Source organism: Phyllostomus hastatus, unplaced genomic scaffold (genome assembly GCF_019186645.2).
Source record: "Phyllostomus hastatus isolate PE091 unplaced genomic scaffold, TTU_PhHast_1.1 phas_contig_86, whole genome shotgun sequence".
NCBI classification, from domain to species: domain Eukaryota; kingdom Metazoa; phylum Chordata; class Mammalia; order Chiroptera; family Phyllostomidae; genus Phyllostomus; species Phyllostomus hastatus.
This window is the reverse complement of record NW_025333977.1, coordinates 14,361,636-14,378,190: the sequence shown is the minus strand read 5'-3', so window position 1 is coordinate 14,378,190 and position 16,555 is coordinate 14,361,636. Positions and strand designations below refer to the sequence as shown.

Sequence of the window (16,555 nt, the reverse complement as noted above, 5' to 3'; positions counted from 1 at the left end):
GCCAAAAGAGCAAAATTCAAAACTCTTAACGATTTATTTTTTTATTCTTGGATTTGCCCCTTCCATCGAAACCCCATTAACTTATATATCCTGACTCCTGCCTGAGTGTCTGGGGGAGGTAGACTCCAGAGCAGCTGAGAAGTAGAGGATACTCGAAAGAGGTTTCTGATTATTCACATATTGCTGAGAAAATTCATGAAACTCAGTTATTCAGTCCCTTCAAGGCTCTCTGCTAGGCCTCAGGCCTTCTGGGGGGTAGGCCTGGCTCTGAACTTCCAGGGGTCCCACTGTGGTGACTGTCCAGTGTTCTGCTAGGGGAGTGCGGGGTAGGGGGGCCCCACCATGCCCACTCCCTCGCTACCTCCAGGCAGCTCTCTAGCTCCCACTCTCACCAGGGCAGCCAGTGCCCTCCAGGTGACTGCCTTGGAGTATCGGATGCTGTCCTGGTTCTCTGGGGCCCCTTAGAGAACAGCGCTTCCTTGCATTCCCCTCAGCTGTCACACTCTTGGCCGCAGGCCCAGGAAGTGAGAGCGGCTGTCTTCCTACACACCCGGCGCCCCCACTTGCAGCGTGCTAAGACTGGTTTGGGAACTCCGAAAAGGCCCGTGTTCTGTTTCACTCCCACTTGTGATTTAGCCAGAACTGCAGGGAGATGGATTTGTTAGTCCCGTACAAAACATCCCCACACCTAATTCCCAGGCTGTTATGACTTCCCTTAAAAAATTACTTAGCTCAATAGAGTTGCCTGGTGCTTGACTCTCAGTCTGATTTGCATCTGAGACAATGACTCAAAACCAGCCTCTTAAACGACATAGAAGAAAAGTCCTTCACAACACTGGAAAGAGGAGAGGGACGTTTTGTGATAAATTAGTGAAGTCCTGTCTTCCCTTTGCTTGTAAGAGCATAAACGCTTCTCATCTTTAACCCTTGCATCTAAATTGCCCCTAAGGTGAAATATGGGCTCCTGCTGTCTTTCAGATGTCGTTTCTCATATCTGAGTGTGCTCTGTGACCCAAAAAGCCCCCTCATGAGCTGAGAGGACACGTCATTACAGACTGTCATTTCTACTAACAGACATCTGGAAGGAAGTCACTTTATGAGCCAGAAAATTAAAGAATTCATTTCCAGCCTCGTCTATACTTTTACCAGAGCCAGGATCTATGCCACGATTTTCTGCAAAGTCAAAAAGAAAATAAGGTACTGACTGAATGCAAGAGAAAAGAGACTCTAGTAGTAAGTAATCACTAAGAAAGTTTGAATGCCCAGTCTGGAGTGTGAAAATAAAATCGTTTTTCCTGTAAGGATCGCTTTTCCACCCTGGGCTCTTGTATTTTTTGTGCAAGGAAGTTCATGCAGTCACTTTTTTAAAACAAGGGCAGTGTTAGAACCACAGGCAGAGGCTTGTTCGAGAACAGAGAAATGTGTGAAGGCAAGCATACTGCAGGAAAGAATTTTTTACAGCAAATTAATTCATCCTGGTGAATAATTTCCTACTAAATGAAAGACTGTTTGCAATCTCCCTCAGAAATTAGGAGGGCACTTTCATTTTGCATAGCTAGACCATTAATTCATAATATTTAATATAATATTAATTTATACTGACAATGGACTATGAGTCCCAATTAAAATATCCTGAAAAACTCATTACCCATCAACTTATCTCATAATGAATGTGTCATATCTTATTTAGAAAAAAATAAATGAACACCAGTACAAAAGGTAATTGCTTTTTCTAAGCATCAGAATTCCCCTGGGGTTGTAATAATCAAAGCGTGGTCTTGAGGGCTGTGGAAACCCAAGGCTCTTCCAGCTGGACACCAGAAGAAGTCTCCTGCAGTCGCTTGATAAATATTTGTGTTTCTGGCCTCATGATCAAATCCATACTCTTGTTTCTGGTGTGAATGTTTGGGACAAACCTCATTCTGACCCAATGACTAGAGGGAAGGCTAGAATGGGGGGAGGGCAGGATGTAGACAAAACTGAAGAGGTCCACACACTGGAAAGGATAAGCCTCTGGCTAGAGAAGATGTTTTGGAGGAAAGAGGTGGGACCACTAGGAGCGGTGTTGCATGGTGGTTATGGACACAGGGTTTGTTTCCAGAGACCTTGGTCTGAGCTCTAGCTTTTTCTTAAAGGACTATGGCCTTCTTGTTAAGGACTTGCCTCAGTTACGGTAATGCTAGCTATTGTATCAGAGATTTGATGCCGTACGATGGCTCAAACACAATCATAGTTTACACTCACTCCTGTGACAGTCTGAGGCGAATCCTGCAGAACGGCAGGCAGCCCTCCCCATGCAGCGGCCTCCGGGATGTGGACTCCCTCCACACTGTGGCTCTGCCATCCCTTGGGTTCCCATGGTTGATGTAAGGAGGAGGAGGAAGCATGGAGAAGGCAAACCCCTTCTTCAAAGGCTTGGCTGGAATGAAGACACATCACACCCACTCACGTTTTATTGACGCAAGTCAGTCATGGGATGCATCTAGAGGCAAGGGGGTGGTAGTAGAGAAGTGTAGTTCCTGTTTAGCCACTTCCCATGGACAGCTCTGTAACTGCAGACACGGTGGGGAGGCATGCATGTTGGCAGATGGCTTGCCATGTCTTCCATTGCACTGTTTAATCAGAGACAGTGGAGATGACATTCTGTAGAAGGAAAGTCTGGACTGTAGATCAACATTTTGGAGAGAGGTTATCACAGAATAAAAGAACACGTATATTAAGTACAAGCATATTTATTGCATCACTATGTTTAGTGGAAGAAATCTGGAAAGATCCGCAATGGCCACCATTAAAAGGAGTAGCTGGATATAGTGTATTTCATCATACGGGGGAGGATTATACATGTTAAAAAAAGTTGACAGCCCTGGCTGGTGTAGCTCAGTGGATTAAGTGTGGGCTGTAAACCAAAGGGTCACCAGTTTGATTCCCAGTCAGGGCAGATGCGTGGGTTATGGGCTAGGTCCCCAGTGGGGGCCACATGAGAAGCAACCACACATTGATTTTTCTCTCCCTCTCTTCAAAAATAAATAAATTCTTAAAAAAATTGACTTAGATCCATTCATATGGACTCACCTGAAAGGGTGTCCATGGACAAGGCAGATTGCAAAACATGGTGTTTTGTGTGATCCCACCTTTGCATAAACAAATTGAACCAGAAAACCTATTTGTTGCACCTGTTTGTGTACACATGGAGAAAGGTATGTAGGAATACATTCCACATTTTAACGCTGATATTTGGGGGAGTGATGCAGCTTGAAGACTGATGTTATTTTTTCCTTGAGTATCTGTTTTGAAAATTAATGATTAATAAACAAGGTGAAAACCCCCGCAAGGATGTGTTACATCCCAGAGGCTGGCAAAATCCAGAATGCCTCCTTCACCCAAATCCTGATCATGTACTTCTTTCACAAATTATTTATTGAGGATGTACTGGGTACCAGGAGCTTTCATGGACACTATTTTACTCAATTTTTAGAATGACCCCCAGAGAACTCATTTTTAGGTGATAAAATAAGATAAAATTGAGCTGCACAACTTCCTCAAGGTCAAATCACTAGGAAGGTGGTAGAGTTGGCCTCTGCGCCCAGGTCCTTCCGGCCCCAGAGCCCGGCACTCACACCGTATTCTCTTCAAGTCAGGAAGAGAGGAGGCCCAGTTTTCAGGTCAGGTAGTCTAGCCTTCTAGCTCAGTCTGGCTAAGGGTCCGGGCAGATGAAAAAATCCTGTTGGGAATAATCCCAGTCCTTGCTGGAAAACCTAAGCAATAAGGACTGGAAAGACCCCATTTTGAAAGAATCCCTTTGCAGGGGAGTCACGTGGTGCCGTCTCTTCCAGGGGCGATCAAGTGTGGAAGGGACATCGGACTCCAAGTGTCATCTCCTTTGAGGGTCTTGGGCTGTGGGAAGAACTGCTCTACTTGTAGCTGGCTTTGACTCCGGAGGAGTTTCCAGGGGCCTTTGTGATGTAATCTCACTTTCTTCCTTCTCAAACGGGGGGCTCTCTAGCTGTGACTATGGGCTTCAAACACCTGATGAGTTTCAAAGCCATGGATTTCTTCAGAACACCTGTGTCCAGCCAGAGAGGTTGTAGTACTTAAGACAAAGAGAAAACTCATTTCTAAATTTTTATTGAAACTGTCCATGCTGGCAAAGACTTCAGGAAAATGTATGTGCCGGTGGGCCAAGGTTTAGCATCAGGACTGCAGGTTGTGGATGTCACTGAGGGCGGTGTTCAGTGCGCACTGTGTTGTTTGAACACAGGCGTTTTTTGTGGCACTCTTTCTAGATCGGCTCTCCCCTAAAGCCCAAATTAGTAGTGATACATTTTCATTAGGAAAATACTAGATACTAAACAAATAAAGAAAAGCTAAAAACGAAAAAAGTCTGAGGTACTGGTTCTCAGCATTAGTATTACTGAGGTACCTTTAAAAAAATCCCGATACCCAGGCCACACCTTGGGCTAATTAAGTCAGTAACTGTGGGGGTGGGAACCGGACCCTGCTGGGACGCACCGCCCTGGTGGTTGCCAAATTGCCCAGGTGATTCCACTGTGCGGGTGAGGATGAGAATCACCACTTACTGACCAGTGTTCTCACCCAGATGAAGCAGCAGAGGTCCAGGAGCTGGGCCTGGACTCTCAGCTCGGATCAGCCCAGCAGGTTGCTTACAGCCGGTGCCGGGCTTCAGGCTCCGTTCGAGATCGCTGGGCAGAGAGGACTTTGGCACCACCCTTTAGCTCAGGGGTGTCAAATATTTTCACCAGGGTCCGCATCAACCTCGAGGTTGCTTTCAAAGGGCAGGATATAATTTTAGGACTGTATAAATGTAACTACTCCGTAACAGTTAAGCGAGAGCTTGGTGCTGCCGCTGGGTAGAAACAAGGTGCAGGCCTGGATAAAACAAGGTGTTGGACCAGAGAAGACAAGGTGGAGGGCCGGATTCAGCCCCAGGGCTTTGCGTCTGCTACCTCTGCTTTAGCTCAATGATGAGCACCCCGTCCTGCGCAATAGCCAACTCACAACATCGAAAATACATGTTCAGGGCTGCTTTTCATTTTCCACATGAAAATAACTTGTTTGAGGCCCATAAAAATGATTAGTGTTACAATTTAAGATTACAGAAGACTATGACAACTGGCGGCTCTTTTATACTATTACTTACACTGCATAGCTGGGTCTTTTTGAGGAAAATGTAGACAGTTGTCTAAACTTCTATTTTCAGATTACATCATGGATTTAGCGTGAAACCAGGTGGTCTGTGGGTGGTTCTGGAATGGTAATTGCTCATCTCTGCTTTAGTTTATGTTTCCCTAACACCTGCAGGGACGACAGCTAATTAAATTGATTTTCTGAAGCTCTCCACTTATTGGGGAATAATACTTCTTTGGACTTAGCACTTTTCCTCATTAAACCAGTGGAAGTGGTTAAAATTGGAAAAATGGCAACACCTGGCCTCGAGAAACGCGCATGTGCAAGCAACACGTTCGTGTGGCAGCTTTGATAAATGGAGTTTTGATGCAGTATTAGGCCCCAACAAGAGCAGCAGCTAGTAAGTGGTACAGGGCTTGAATTCCAGAATGGGAGCTGACAGCAGTGACAGAAGCGCTGGTTGGGATATTGTTGATGTTGTCCTCTTTGGGTCACTCTCACACACACACACACACACACACACACACACATTCTCTCTCTCTCTCTCTCTCTCTCTCTCTCTCACACACACACACTCACACCCCCTCATGCACACATTCACTCCCGCATACCCTCACACACTCTTTCCCGTCTTCTTGGCAATTCACTGCATTGCTTGTCTTCTGCAGAGCACTTTGGTTTTTTTTCTGTAATAAAGATAACCATCCTGGCTGGTGTAGCTCAGTGGATTGAGCATGGGCTGTGAACCAAAAGGTTGCTGGTTCGATTCCCAGTCAGGGCATATGCCTGGGTTGTGGGCCAGGTCACCAGTGGGGGCCATGTAGGAAGAGGCAACCACACATTGCTGTTTCTCTCCCTCTACTTCTCCTTCCCTTCCTCTCTAAATAAATAAATAACCTCTCCTTTACTTCTTTAGACTTGGCATTTTTCTTCATGAGACCAATGGAAGTGGTTAAAACGGGAAGAAATTCCTGGTGAGGAATTCAGTTGAGGAAGAGTGAAAAGGGAAGAAATATAACCAGGGTAGGGGCTTGCTAGTGAGCAAAAAGACATATCATATGAAACAAAGTTTTAATTTTTATTTTACATATTTATACATAAAACTTTCAAGGAACCCTCTGAATCCAACAGAATGTTAATAGCACATCTAAAAATGAAGTTCAGGTAGTCAACATTCACAAAATGTTGAAAACTGATTAAAATATACGTATTACGGAGAGCTACGACTTCACTACGAGGCAGGCATGTATGTTTTGACTTGTATAGCACCGTCATTTACAGTTCTTTAAAACTACCGTGGGGATGAAAGTAGTCAATGGTAAAATACTGCTCCAACTTAAAAGGTCTAAACAAATAAAAATAAAGTTAAAACTACCCTCTTCAATTAACCATGAGTTGTGATGGTGTTAAGTACTGTACATTTTTGTAACAATATTTTATTAAAATGCCTGATATTAATGGCACAGTACAAAAATTAAAATAAATTAAGAAGCAAAGGCCAATCACTGGACATTAAGCTTCAGACATTATCAATGACTAACACTGATATTTGTTTGTTTCTGCGCCACCTTTAGCAATGACATGTTCACAACCACAGAAGCAAAATGCAGTCTAGTCTGTCCTCTGGTTGGACGGCTTCTTCTCACTTCGCGGGCATCTTCTCCGCCATGTGCTTCTGCTGACTTTCGGCGTGTCTGTGAAATTAATACAATTATTTAGTGCTCAGAAGAAAGATCCAAGCTACTTTCCAACCAACAGCTAAAACATCCTCCAAACCAAGGTTCAGGGTTACTCATAGTGAAACCAAGAGAGCCAAGAAACAGTTCTTAATTTGAATGGCCTTGCCCTCTTCAATTTTTGTATTCTCTGCAGGATGCCTTTGATTCAACAAACCACTGGATCACCCTGAGCCCGGTTCAGGTGCTACGCTCAAACACGAAGAGGTAAGTCTGTGGGACCAGGTATTCACAAATATTCACAGTTTGCCAGGCACTGCTCCGGGCGCCAGGGGTTTGGTGGAGAGTGGACAACACGGCCTTTGTTCTCATGGAGCATCTATTCCAACGGAGAGAGGCAAAAAAGGAACAAACAGCCAACAAGGAGCGAGCAGACAGAACAAAAGGGCTAAGCAAAAAGTCAAGACAAGGTAGGATGACAGTAACTTTGTGGCCACTTAATCTAGAAATGTGTGCACACAGACACACAGCTAAGTACTGGCGAGGCTCCCGACAGAAATCAGAGGCCAGTGACCTAATGCCACTCTTACAGAGGTTAATGTCTTCCTAGCAAATGGAAGGCTTTGGTGGATGTGAAGAATTTCCATGTCTTTGTACTTCCTCCCACCCCCTCAAACAATCCTAAGGGCATGAGCATGGCAGCGAGGTGGGGGCAGGATGGGGTGAGTCTTCTTATTCATCCAGCCCTATTCTGGCCTGGGAGCCCATAGTTCGGCCGACCCAGCGCCTGGCCAGTGGAGACAGCAGGAGGAATGGCCAAGTTGCTTACGTCCCTTGAACGGGCACTAGTTCACATCTCAGAGGATGGTGGGCCTGAAGGCTGCAAAACGTAAATGTTTTGAAGAAGGATATTAGGAAATTATAAATTTGGCAAGAGAAAAGCCTCTAAGGGTGTGGTTCCCAGCTGTCCCCAAAGGCTCAGGGACCGTTTTCGGGTACTGCCCTGATTTGGGCAGTCAGTGACGTCAGGTCTAACTCATTGGTGTTATGCAGAACATCTCACATGCATAGTACAGAGAAGACAAACCACAAATACTTTCTGAAATAGGGAAGTGACAAGAGTCCTTGCCATATTCAACAGCCCACAAATAATTGGTGACATTCATTTAACAATAAAGGAACTCAAGGAAAAGCCTCTATTCCTTCAAAAAAAAATTATGCTCTTTGGCAGACCACCTCATGGCCCTATTTGTGTGTCAATACTTTATAAAGGTTCTCAGGGGTTCCATGTGCAGCCAAATCTGAGATGCACTGGTCTGAACTGCCCTCGGATGGCAGGAGTCGGGCAGGTATACCTAGGGGCAGCGGTGAGCGTGACTTCAGAAGCCCTACAGCCGCATTCTCAGCCCGCTTAGGTCTGGCTTCAAAGCTCTGTAGGGACACTGAAGTATCCTCAGTTTCCCCCATGAACAAAGTTGTATTTCTGCTGCCAGGGACAGACACAGAAACTTCTCTCCACCTGCTCCAATGTAAAGGGTTCCTCCAACACCTTTAAATTAGGGACTGCCCTCCCTTTAATCCTATGGTTCTGCCTGCCCTGCTTTCCATGAACACACCATCTGAAAGGTATACACAAAACATGTACTACAATCCTACACAACAACGTAATCCTTGGAGAGAAGGGAGGAGCCCCCTGACATCCTCCGTGCAGCCACTAAGGCTGATGCTGCTTTGAGGGGCAGAGTAAAAGTCTCCGCTCCCATAGGAAAATCATGCATTTATCAAGGAGTTCACATATTTTTCAAAGATGCAGGTCCTGGATGTATATCTCACTACTGGTGTCCCATAATCTTAATGCTTGTATGTCAATCTCTCGAACTAACAAAAAGCAATAGAGCTCACACTTGTTGGTGCAGTGCCTGAGCGCATCTGTAGGTGGCAATAATATCATCCGAGCGTTTTATTTCAGATGTAGGCAAATGCGCTAAGAAGGTATGGGAAGGTCTTGTGGGGTTTTTTTGTTGTTGTTATTGTCATTTTGTTAGGGACGAGGCAATCTAATATTCAAAGTGTACAGAGCAAGAGTGCTGCTCACAGGTCGTTAAAAAAAGCCTGAACATCATTCTGTGGCATTTATTTTGCTACAAACTAGTTTCATCACATTGCACTTAGAAAAATATTTCACCCCGTGGTGCACACTGAGAAGGGGTCCTGAGAGCATTTCCACCGCATATGCTTTCAAGCTTCTCGATCAGATGGCTGATTCCTTATGTTACTGTGACAAGCGGAGTTCCCTCTTTCCTTGGGGAGCCGTTCACTCTCCGAATACCACTCCTGGGATTAATAGTAACTGCTGCCTTTTGGTTTAAAGACTTCCAATAACCTGCCTCAGAAAAGGTGCCAAGTAAATATGAGATAACGGGAATGCTCACGGTATTCTGTGTACTTTCTATAGTTATGGTGACGGGCTTTTCTATAAGGAAAACTAGCAAGTGCAAGACCTTGACTAGCATTAGCCTAGTTTCCTTGCCCTCTGGGGAAGGAAGCCTTCTTTACCTCTTCACAGGGAGGCACTTGGAGCCGGGCCCAGCTAGATACTCAAGGCCTGGACTCTCCCCTTGGCGAGAGCAATCTGGCGGCACGGGTCCTGTGGAAAGATCCTAGTGTCCCTGCCTCCTGGGCCCAGCACCTGTGATCAAGAGTCACATCACATAACAGCAAGTGCCATCTTGTGGCTTCCACCATATGGCTGCCAGCATGGAATGGCTTAGCGCCAGCTCCCTGGGGCCAGTCCTGCAGGACAAAGTCCTCCTAGGCCAGAACTGCTAACCTGACTTGAGTGCGCATGCATGTTCTGATGCCCTGACCACCCCTCACCGGGGGACAGTTGTGAGAGGCAGTGCATCCTGCAAGGCGCGCTCTGGGCCGCTTCTCCTCCATCTGAACAGCGGACACCAGCGGGGATTAGGTGAGCAACTCATGGGAGGGAGGGAGGCCGATCTCCAGTGCTCGCTCTTGCCCTGATTCTGGAACTTCAGAGCATCCTGGAAAGGGTGAAACCTCACTGACCTGGTCAAGTCTTCGATGTCTACCAGCATAGCATCCTGTTCTGTGTGCAGCTCATCTCGGATGAGAAGCAGCTGGACCAACTCTTCATTCAAGCCTGGGGCAAAGAGAAGACAGCATTGAAAAATAGATAAGATTGCCTCCAAGTCAGAAGGAGTAACTATTTATGGGTACATGGACCATAAACATCTATATCTATATCTATCTATCTGTTAAAATTTAGAATTGCTATATTAGCTTCTCATAACCTTAGGGGAAACCATCAATTTGAAAACACGACTAGTTTGCATAATTATAGGAGTGCTGGAAGAAAAGGAGTAAAGTACAAAGTATTTCCAAATACATTTACATTAAAGTGGGAAAAGAAATTGTTAATTATCAGGAGAACAGCTTGTTAGGAAATGCAGGGTTTTGTTTTGAAAAAATGTGAGCGCAGAGTCTGGGGTTTATTAAGTTTTCCGCCGTTCCTGCCACATAGAGAGTCGGAGGGGCTGCCGTGGCTGACAGGCTGCATCAGCCGCCCAGCTGGAGAGGAGGGCGCCTCAGGGATGCTGGGAGGCTTCCCGCGGCCTCAGGAAGCAGCAGCCCTGTGCGCAGGCTGTTCTAGCAGAAAGGATTAGCTCCCAAGAGTGGAAAGCCAGATGCGTAAGACCTGAACGAATAACCCCCGAAATCTCTGGACAACAGGTGCCAGGGCAAATATTCCTTAGGACTTAAATGGGGATAAAATAGAAACATTTCTTTCTTTCTTTTTTTCAGTTATACTTTAATAATTATGCCATTACAGTTGTCTTGATTGTTCCCCCATTGCCTTCCACCCAGCACCCCCCACTCCCCCAGGCAATCCCCACACCACTGTTCATGTCCATGAGCCACATGTACAAATTCGCCTACACTGTACTTTACATCCCCATGGCTATTCTGTAACTACCTATTTGTTTTTCTTAATCCCCTCACCTCTTCACCCACTGCCCCACGCACCCCCCTCCCATTTGGCAACCAGCAAAACGTTCTTTGTATACAAGATTCTGTCTCTCTTCTTCTTGTTTGCTTAGTTTGTTTTTTGATTCAATTGTTGATAAATATGTATTTTTTGCCATTTTATTGTTCAGAGTTTTGGTCTTTTTTTCCTTAAATAAATCCCTTTAACATGATGGAAACATTTCTAATTCTCCTAAATCAGTGCACTGGGTAAATATGGCTTCTGCCTCTGAAAAAAAAAAAGGAGCAAGCAAGGGGCCTTCTCTTGTTTCCCCCTCAGTTCAGCTAAGAATTAAAGCCTCTACGTCTGGCTCGGGCTGGTGTGGCTCCGCTGGTTGGAGCATCGTCCCATAGAACAAAAGGCTGTGGGTTTGATCACCTGTCAGGGCAACCAGTCAATGTGTCTCTCTCGCGTTGATGTCCCTCTCTTTTTCTCTCCCCTGTCCCCCTGCAAAAGCGATGAAGAAAAAATGTCCTCAGGTGAAGATTAAAAGCTTCTATGTCTGGATATATGGACACACGGGAGAGAATATTCATTTAGTAAGAGCCCTGGGCCCGGAACCAAAGAAAGGAAGTGGGTATTCAGCCAGGTGCCCCTTGGAAGTGCTCTCAGAGATCCTGGCTTCAGATGATGCACTCATATGACTTTAGTTCAGACTAGTTTCCAATTTTAAAAAGAGAGGGCAAAAAAAATCATGCAAAGTAGTCTAAAACTTCATTTACCCCTGACAAGGATGAGATGACAATTTTATTATTTAAAAATCTAAGGAAGATGTTTTAGTGGTAAACTATTACTAGAAAGAATAAAACTCTTAGTAACTTATTCTCAACTAAAATTAAAATGTTGAATACTTAAAAAAAACAGTGAAACTAATGGTCCTTAATTAAAATGTTAAAACTCTTTTTCTTGATTTTAAAACAATACTGAATGCATTAACTTGACATTGAATATGTCCAATTCTGTGTTGTTCCAATGTGTTCCTGGGGTAGCTTCTATACTAGTACTTAGTAGAGTGCCTGCAGAGTGCATAAGAATGTTTTTCCATATGAAGTTTTTAACTTTTTATTATGGAAAATTTCAAACTGATGCAAAAGTGAAGAGCATGGTTTAAGAAATCCCATACATCCAACTAGCTTCACCTGGCCAATCCTGACCCCTGTTATCTTCTCCTACCAGATTATTTTAAAACAAATTCCAGACATCACATTATTTCATCTGTCAGTGCTTCTGTGGGTATTTCTAAAAATAGGGTTCTTTTTTAAAAAAATTAACATAACCACAATATTGTTATTGTATCAGAATAGAAAAATAAATAATAAAACATTTAGTCAGTGTTCAGACTTCCCCACGTGGCTCCTAAAAAATGCTTTTTATAGTTGCTTTGTCTAAATGCATTTGGTTGGCATATTTCTTAGGTGGCTTTATCTGTAAGTCCACATGATTTTAGGAAATCATATATTCAGAGGGCTCGTGAGTCCATCTGACCTGACCACCACACTGCCCAAGCGGGCACGTGCTCTCGTTCATCGGGCTGAGCAACGGACCTTCTCCGTCCCTCCAATCAGCTGGAGTGAGCGGCGCTCACTCCCTGCCCCTTGCCCTTCAGTTATTCCGGGGGAAACCAGCCCATCGGCCGTCACACTGCGGGTTGTATACACTCTCACCACCTGGAGCACCACAAAGTCAGTTGAATGTGACCTGAGGACCTAACATGAATGAAAGTACCAGTACAGAGGAGGGTACAACTGCATAACGAATGACCTGTGACCACTAAACTGTCTTCCAGAAACAGAGGGTGCAGGCCAGATACAGGCCAAGCACTTGCTAGGGGCTGGCGATTTAAAATAAGACGGACCTACTCTTAAAAAATTCTCAAAGTTTCTGAATATTTCAAAGTAATGAAAGACAGAGGGAGAGGGACAGAGTTGGGACTCTTCCTTCCCTTGCAAGTGCTCAGGAGGAGCCCAATGGAACGCTGTGCACGGGAACTGAATTGAGGAAGTGGGACCATCCCCTGCGTTTTACCCTCGTCGCTCCATTTTCAAGCACATTTTACACTTACTTTCTATCTGCGAATGGAGATCATTGACTATCACTTGTAGCTGCCCAACCGTCATGTCTCTCAGGTCAGCGGGCTTTAAACTTCTTTTCATCAGGCATTCACTTATGTGAGGCATGTGCGGCAGCTGGGGGCGGGGAGGAATGCAGGTGTGAGCAGAGCAGCAGGCACACTGAACCCAAGACCCAGTTGCTCCTCCCCGCCCCTGCCCCCGCTCCCACTCCCCCACTGCGATTCAAGCTCTGGGCTTAACAGCTTTCCCAGTCTCCCTTCCCCCCGTGCATGCGGTGTGAGGCCCTGCACCACACATGCCTAAAACACCATCACCATCAGAATGCTGACACTTCCAGACTGGCTCTTAACACGGGCTGTGACAACCGTAGGTCAATGATTACATTCCCGAACGAATGACCAGGGAGTCAAACAGTGTTAATGGCACAGATAAAGATGAATGACATCAGCTATTTATTAATTTATGCCATGCTGCAAGCACTGTGCTACGTGCTTTGGATGCTCTGTTCACCCAGTTCTCACAGTCGTGCCCTGACGCAGGTGTCACTGCGAGTCTGATAGGTGAGTAAACTGAGACTTGTGTGACATGCCCGGAGCCCCCCCAGCAGGTTGGGGGCAGAGTGGGGCTCTTATCCACTGTGCCACACCGTCTGCGTTCCGAGGTGGGAACGAGAGCTGCAGCGATTGTGAGTTTTCCACAACCAGTAGGTTCTTAAACTGAGATTGCTTTAAAGGAATTTAAATATTGATATTCCCAGGGTAGCTAATATTGCCCCTGAGAAACACTAGCAGACGTGAATCAAGAGCAGACTTTACTTTTGTGAAACCTGTTGCTTATGTATCTTCCAGTGATACAGAAGAAAAGAAAAAGAAACAAACTTAAATATTTCTCAACGACAGTACTTTTTACAAACTGCCTTGGAGAAACCCAAGTTTGCATAATTCTGGCAAAGGGCGGGGGCCACCTCGACCATGGGCAGCCACCAAACACTGGCTTGGGTTTCAGCGCCGGCTGCTTACGAGATCAGCGACGGGAGACTTTTTCCTGTTCTGTTTTTCCACTTCTACTTGCATTTTGGCCATGGGTTTGGCCATGGCGAGGGCCATTTTGGCTTCAGCTTGCAACTTCTTTTGCCTGGTGAGGAAATCCATGTCGTCTAGGGATTCAGATTCCTCTTCAGTAGTGTCTCTATCAGAATAGGAAGAGCTCTGTTTGCTCTGCAAAAAGAAGAGCAGTGTTGAGCTTTGTGTGCCAGGTACCATCCTGGGGGAGGGGCTGGAGTACCCGGGAGACCCCTCCATCCACTCAGCTTGCCGCTTGATTTGATGTGCACCCATCTCTAGTAACACTCACAAAGGTAGTTTATCTCCCCGGTGTCGATAACAGATGAAGATTTTAGCATAATAAATAAATAACAGGGACAACAGATTTATGATAAACTTGAATCAATTTCTTTGATTCTTGGTCTCAAAAGACCAAACACAGCAAACTATTCAAACCACAGCTATGGCAGCATGTAGCTCTCTGGAGTAGACAGGACCCCAGGTATCCAATGAGCAACATGATTTTCTTGGTAAGAATACATGATTGGTTGGTGAGGAAAGTGACTCGCAGATGTCACAGAGCAGCAGGAAGTCCAGCAACGAGTGAGCCCCCGTGGTCAGTAAGCCATCTTTTAGAATGGGTGTGCAAGAAATGTATACGGAATACTAGACACACTGGCCGGGTTCTCTGAGCAACAGCTCTGTGCACGGGCTTTCCCACCCTGCCCCACCCTTGCCCTTTTAGAAGGTGTCCTATTGCTAGTCTGCTCATATTTCTGAACCTACTGGGGAAGGGCTGGTGTTTAGCATACTCCCTTAGAACTTTTTAGGGCACATGTGATTTCTCCTATGCTTTAATAGGAAAGCAGCTACTACTTTAACAGAGCTGACGCATCCTTGCTGCATCACAGTTCTGATTTTTCAGTCACTGTCGGATTTTAAGGGCATGCCACATCAAACAACGCAAAGTGACATTTCTCTGTTTAAATCTCTGTAATGCTTGTTCCTGACTAACAACAGAAAAGAACCTGAAAGACCAGGAAAGCACACACGTCCAGCCCCAGACACAGCTGTGGACTCACCATGGGCGACAAGGGGGTGTCCAAGCTGGTTTCAGTCTTGCTGTCGTCCGCATCGCTGTCCTTGTCACTGCCACTGTCGTTGACAAAGCAGATTTGCAGGTTCATCCCGCTCTGCAGGCTGGGCAGAAGCAAACAGGACACCAAATCCACTCAGCATTTGTTACCCGGCCGCACTCAACAGAGCTGCCTGCCTTTGCTAACAAAAAGCAATTTTACGTATTCTTCATGTGCAGAAGTGATTGACTGATATTACTCTTAACTCAAAAGTGATAACACACATGAGGATAATAATCACCTGATAGCTTTACAACTTGACAAATGATAATAACTTTTACTAACATTGTGTTGGTTGTTTCCACTCTCATTTCATGTTAAGTGAAAAATACCGAAGCACCACATATTATAGTGCCCAGCACAATACCAAACACACAGCTGGCAGCTCCCCAAAATGTGTTTAGTCATTGAGTTTCCACTCCTGTCGGTGAAGATGAATGGGGCCCTCGGCCAAATGAAGCTGCACGCTGCCACCCAGGGTCCTGTCCCACGGGGACAGCCCCAGAGCCAGCACCGCAGGGCCACAGCTCTCTGAAGACTCCCTCCCCAAAGAGACAGGAGAGGGCCATCTGAAGGAAAACTTTATTTAAGGCAGTTGCCAAAAGCCAACCAAGGGAGCTCATTTATGTCATTGAGAAAAAAATCACACCACAGGTTCACCCTAGAGAAACTTGAGGAAACCCCAAACCTGGTGAGAAAGGCCCGGCCTCCGAATGCCGTGAGGTTCCGCCAGCTGCCTGCCAGGTGCTCTCCGAGCCTGGGAGGTGGAGCTCCTTCTGTTCGTGACAAATCCTGACACTCCGGGAGGGGTGCTGCTGGAATGCGGTCACCAAGGGTCACCCAGCTGTGTACCTGCTATACACTAGGCCAGACGGGGAGTCTAATTCTTTGTCCTAAACGTCTTCGGAAGTTGAACACATCTTCCTGCTCTTTGGTGAGGGAGAATTATTTTCTTAGCATCCCTAGGAGCCCCCAGTCTGTGTGTAGGAGTAGAGCAAGAGAAGGCAAAAGGAGCCTTCTAAACAGCAAGCATCATAAGGCTTGTCTAAACCAGGATTAGGACAGTGGACACCAAATGGCTCAGCGTTATTACCACACAGGAAGAAGGGCAAAGAACTACTTGTCTGCAAGTTGACACTTGCATTTGATTTTTTTTTTATTCCAATGGGTAGGGATGCTTTGTGCAAACTGCACAGATGACTCAGAAAGTGCTTCTTAGAAAATGATACAGAACCTAGAAAAGGAAGTCTACTGGTTGAGGCACCACATTGTTACGTGTATGTACTGCCACCTATTGTTCGCTTCTGTAATGACCGGAAGTCCCAGAGCATTTCCCTGGGAGACGAGGCAGCCTTTCCCTCAGGAGGCCCAGTTCCACCCCCTTCCTGCCCTCACAGGCGGCAAAGAGAGTGGGACCTGGGCTGGGAGACAGGTG

At 45.8% G+C, this 16,555-nt stretch overlaps 1 protein-coding gene across 4 annotated transcripts in view; it reads right to left on the bottom strand.

The window, feature by feature from the left end:
- Positions 1-6,204: 6,204 nt before the first annotated feature.
- Positions 6,205-16,555, bottom strand: part of SCHIP1 (schwannomin interacting protein 1) — a 125,769-nt gene continuing 115,418 nt past the window's right edge. For all 4 annotated transcript variants that reach the window (XM_045851595.1, XM_045851594.1, XM_045851598.1 and 1 more), the window contains 5 exons: positions 15,067-15,184; positions 13,961-14,158; positions 12,932-13,055; positions 9,891-9,984; positions 6,205-6,839 (listed from right to left, as the gene is read on the bottom strand). In XM_045851595.1, coding sequence (XP_045707551.1) covers positions 6,788-6,839; positions 9,891-9,984; positions 12,932-13,055; positions 13,961-14,158; positions 15,067-15,184 — 586 coding nt within the window. In that variant the 3' untranslated portion in view covers positions 6,205-6,787. The remainder of the gene's footprint in view (positions 6,840-9,890; positions 9,985-12,931; positions 13,056-13,960; positions 14,159-15,066; positions 15,185-16,555) is intronic.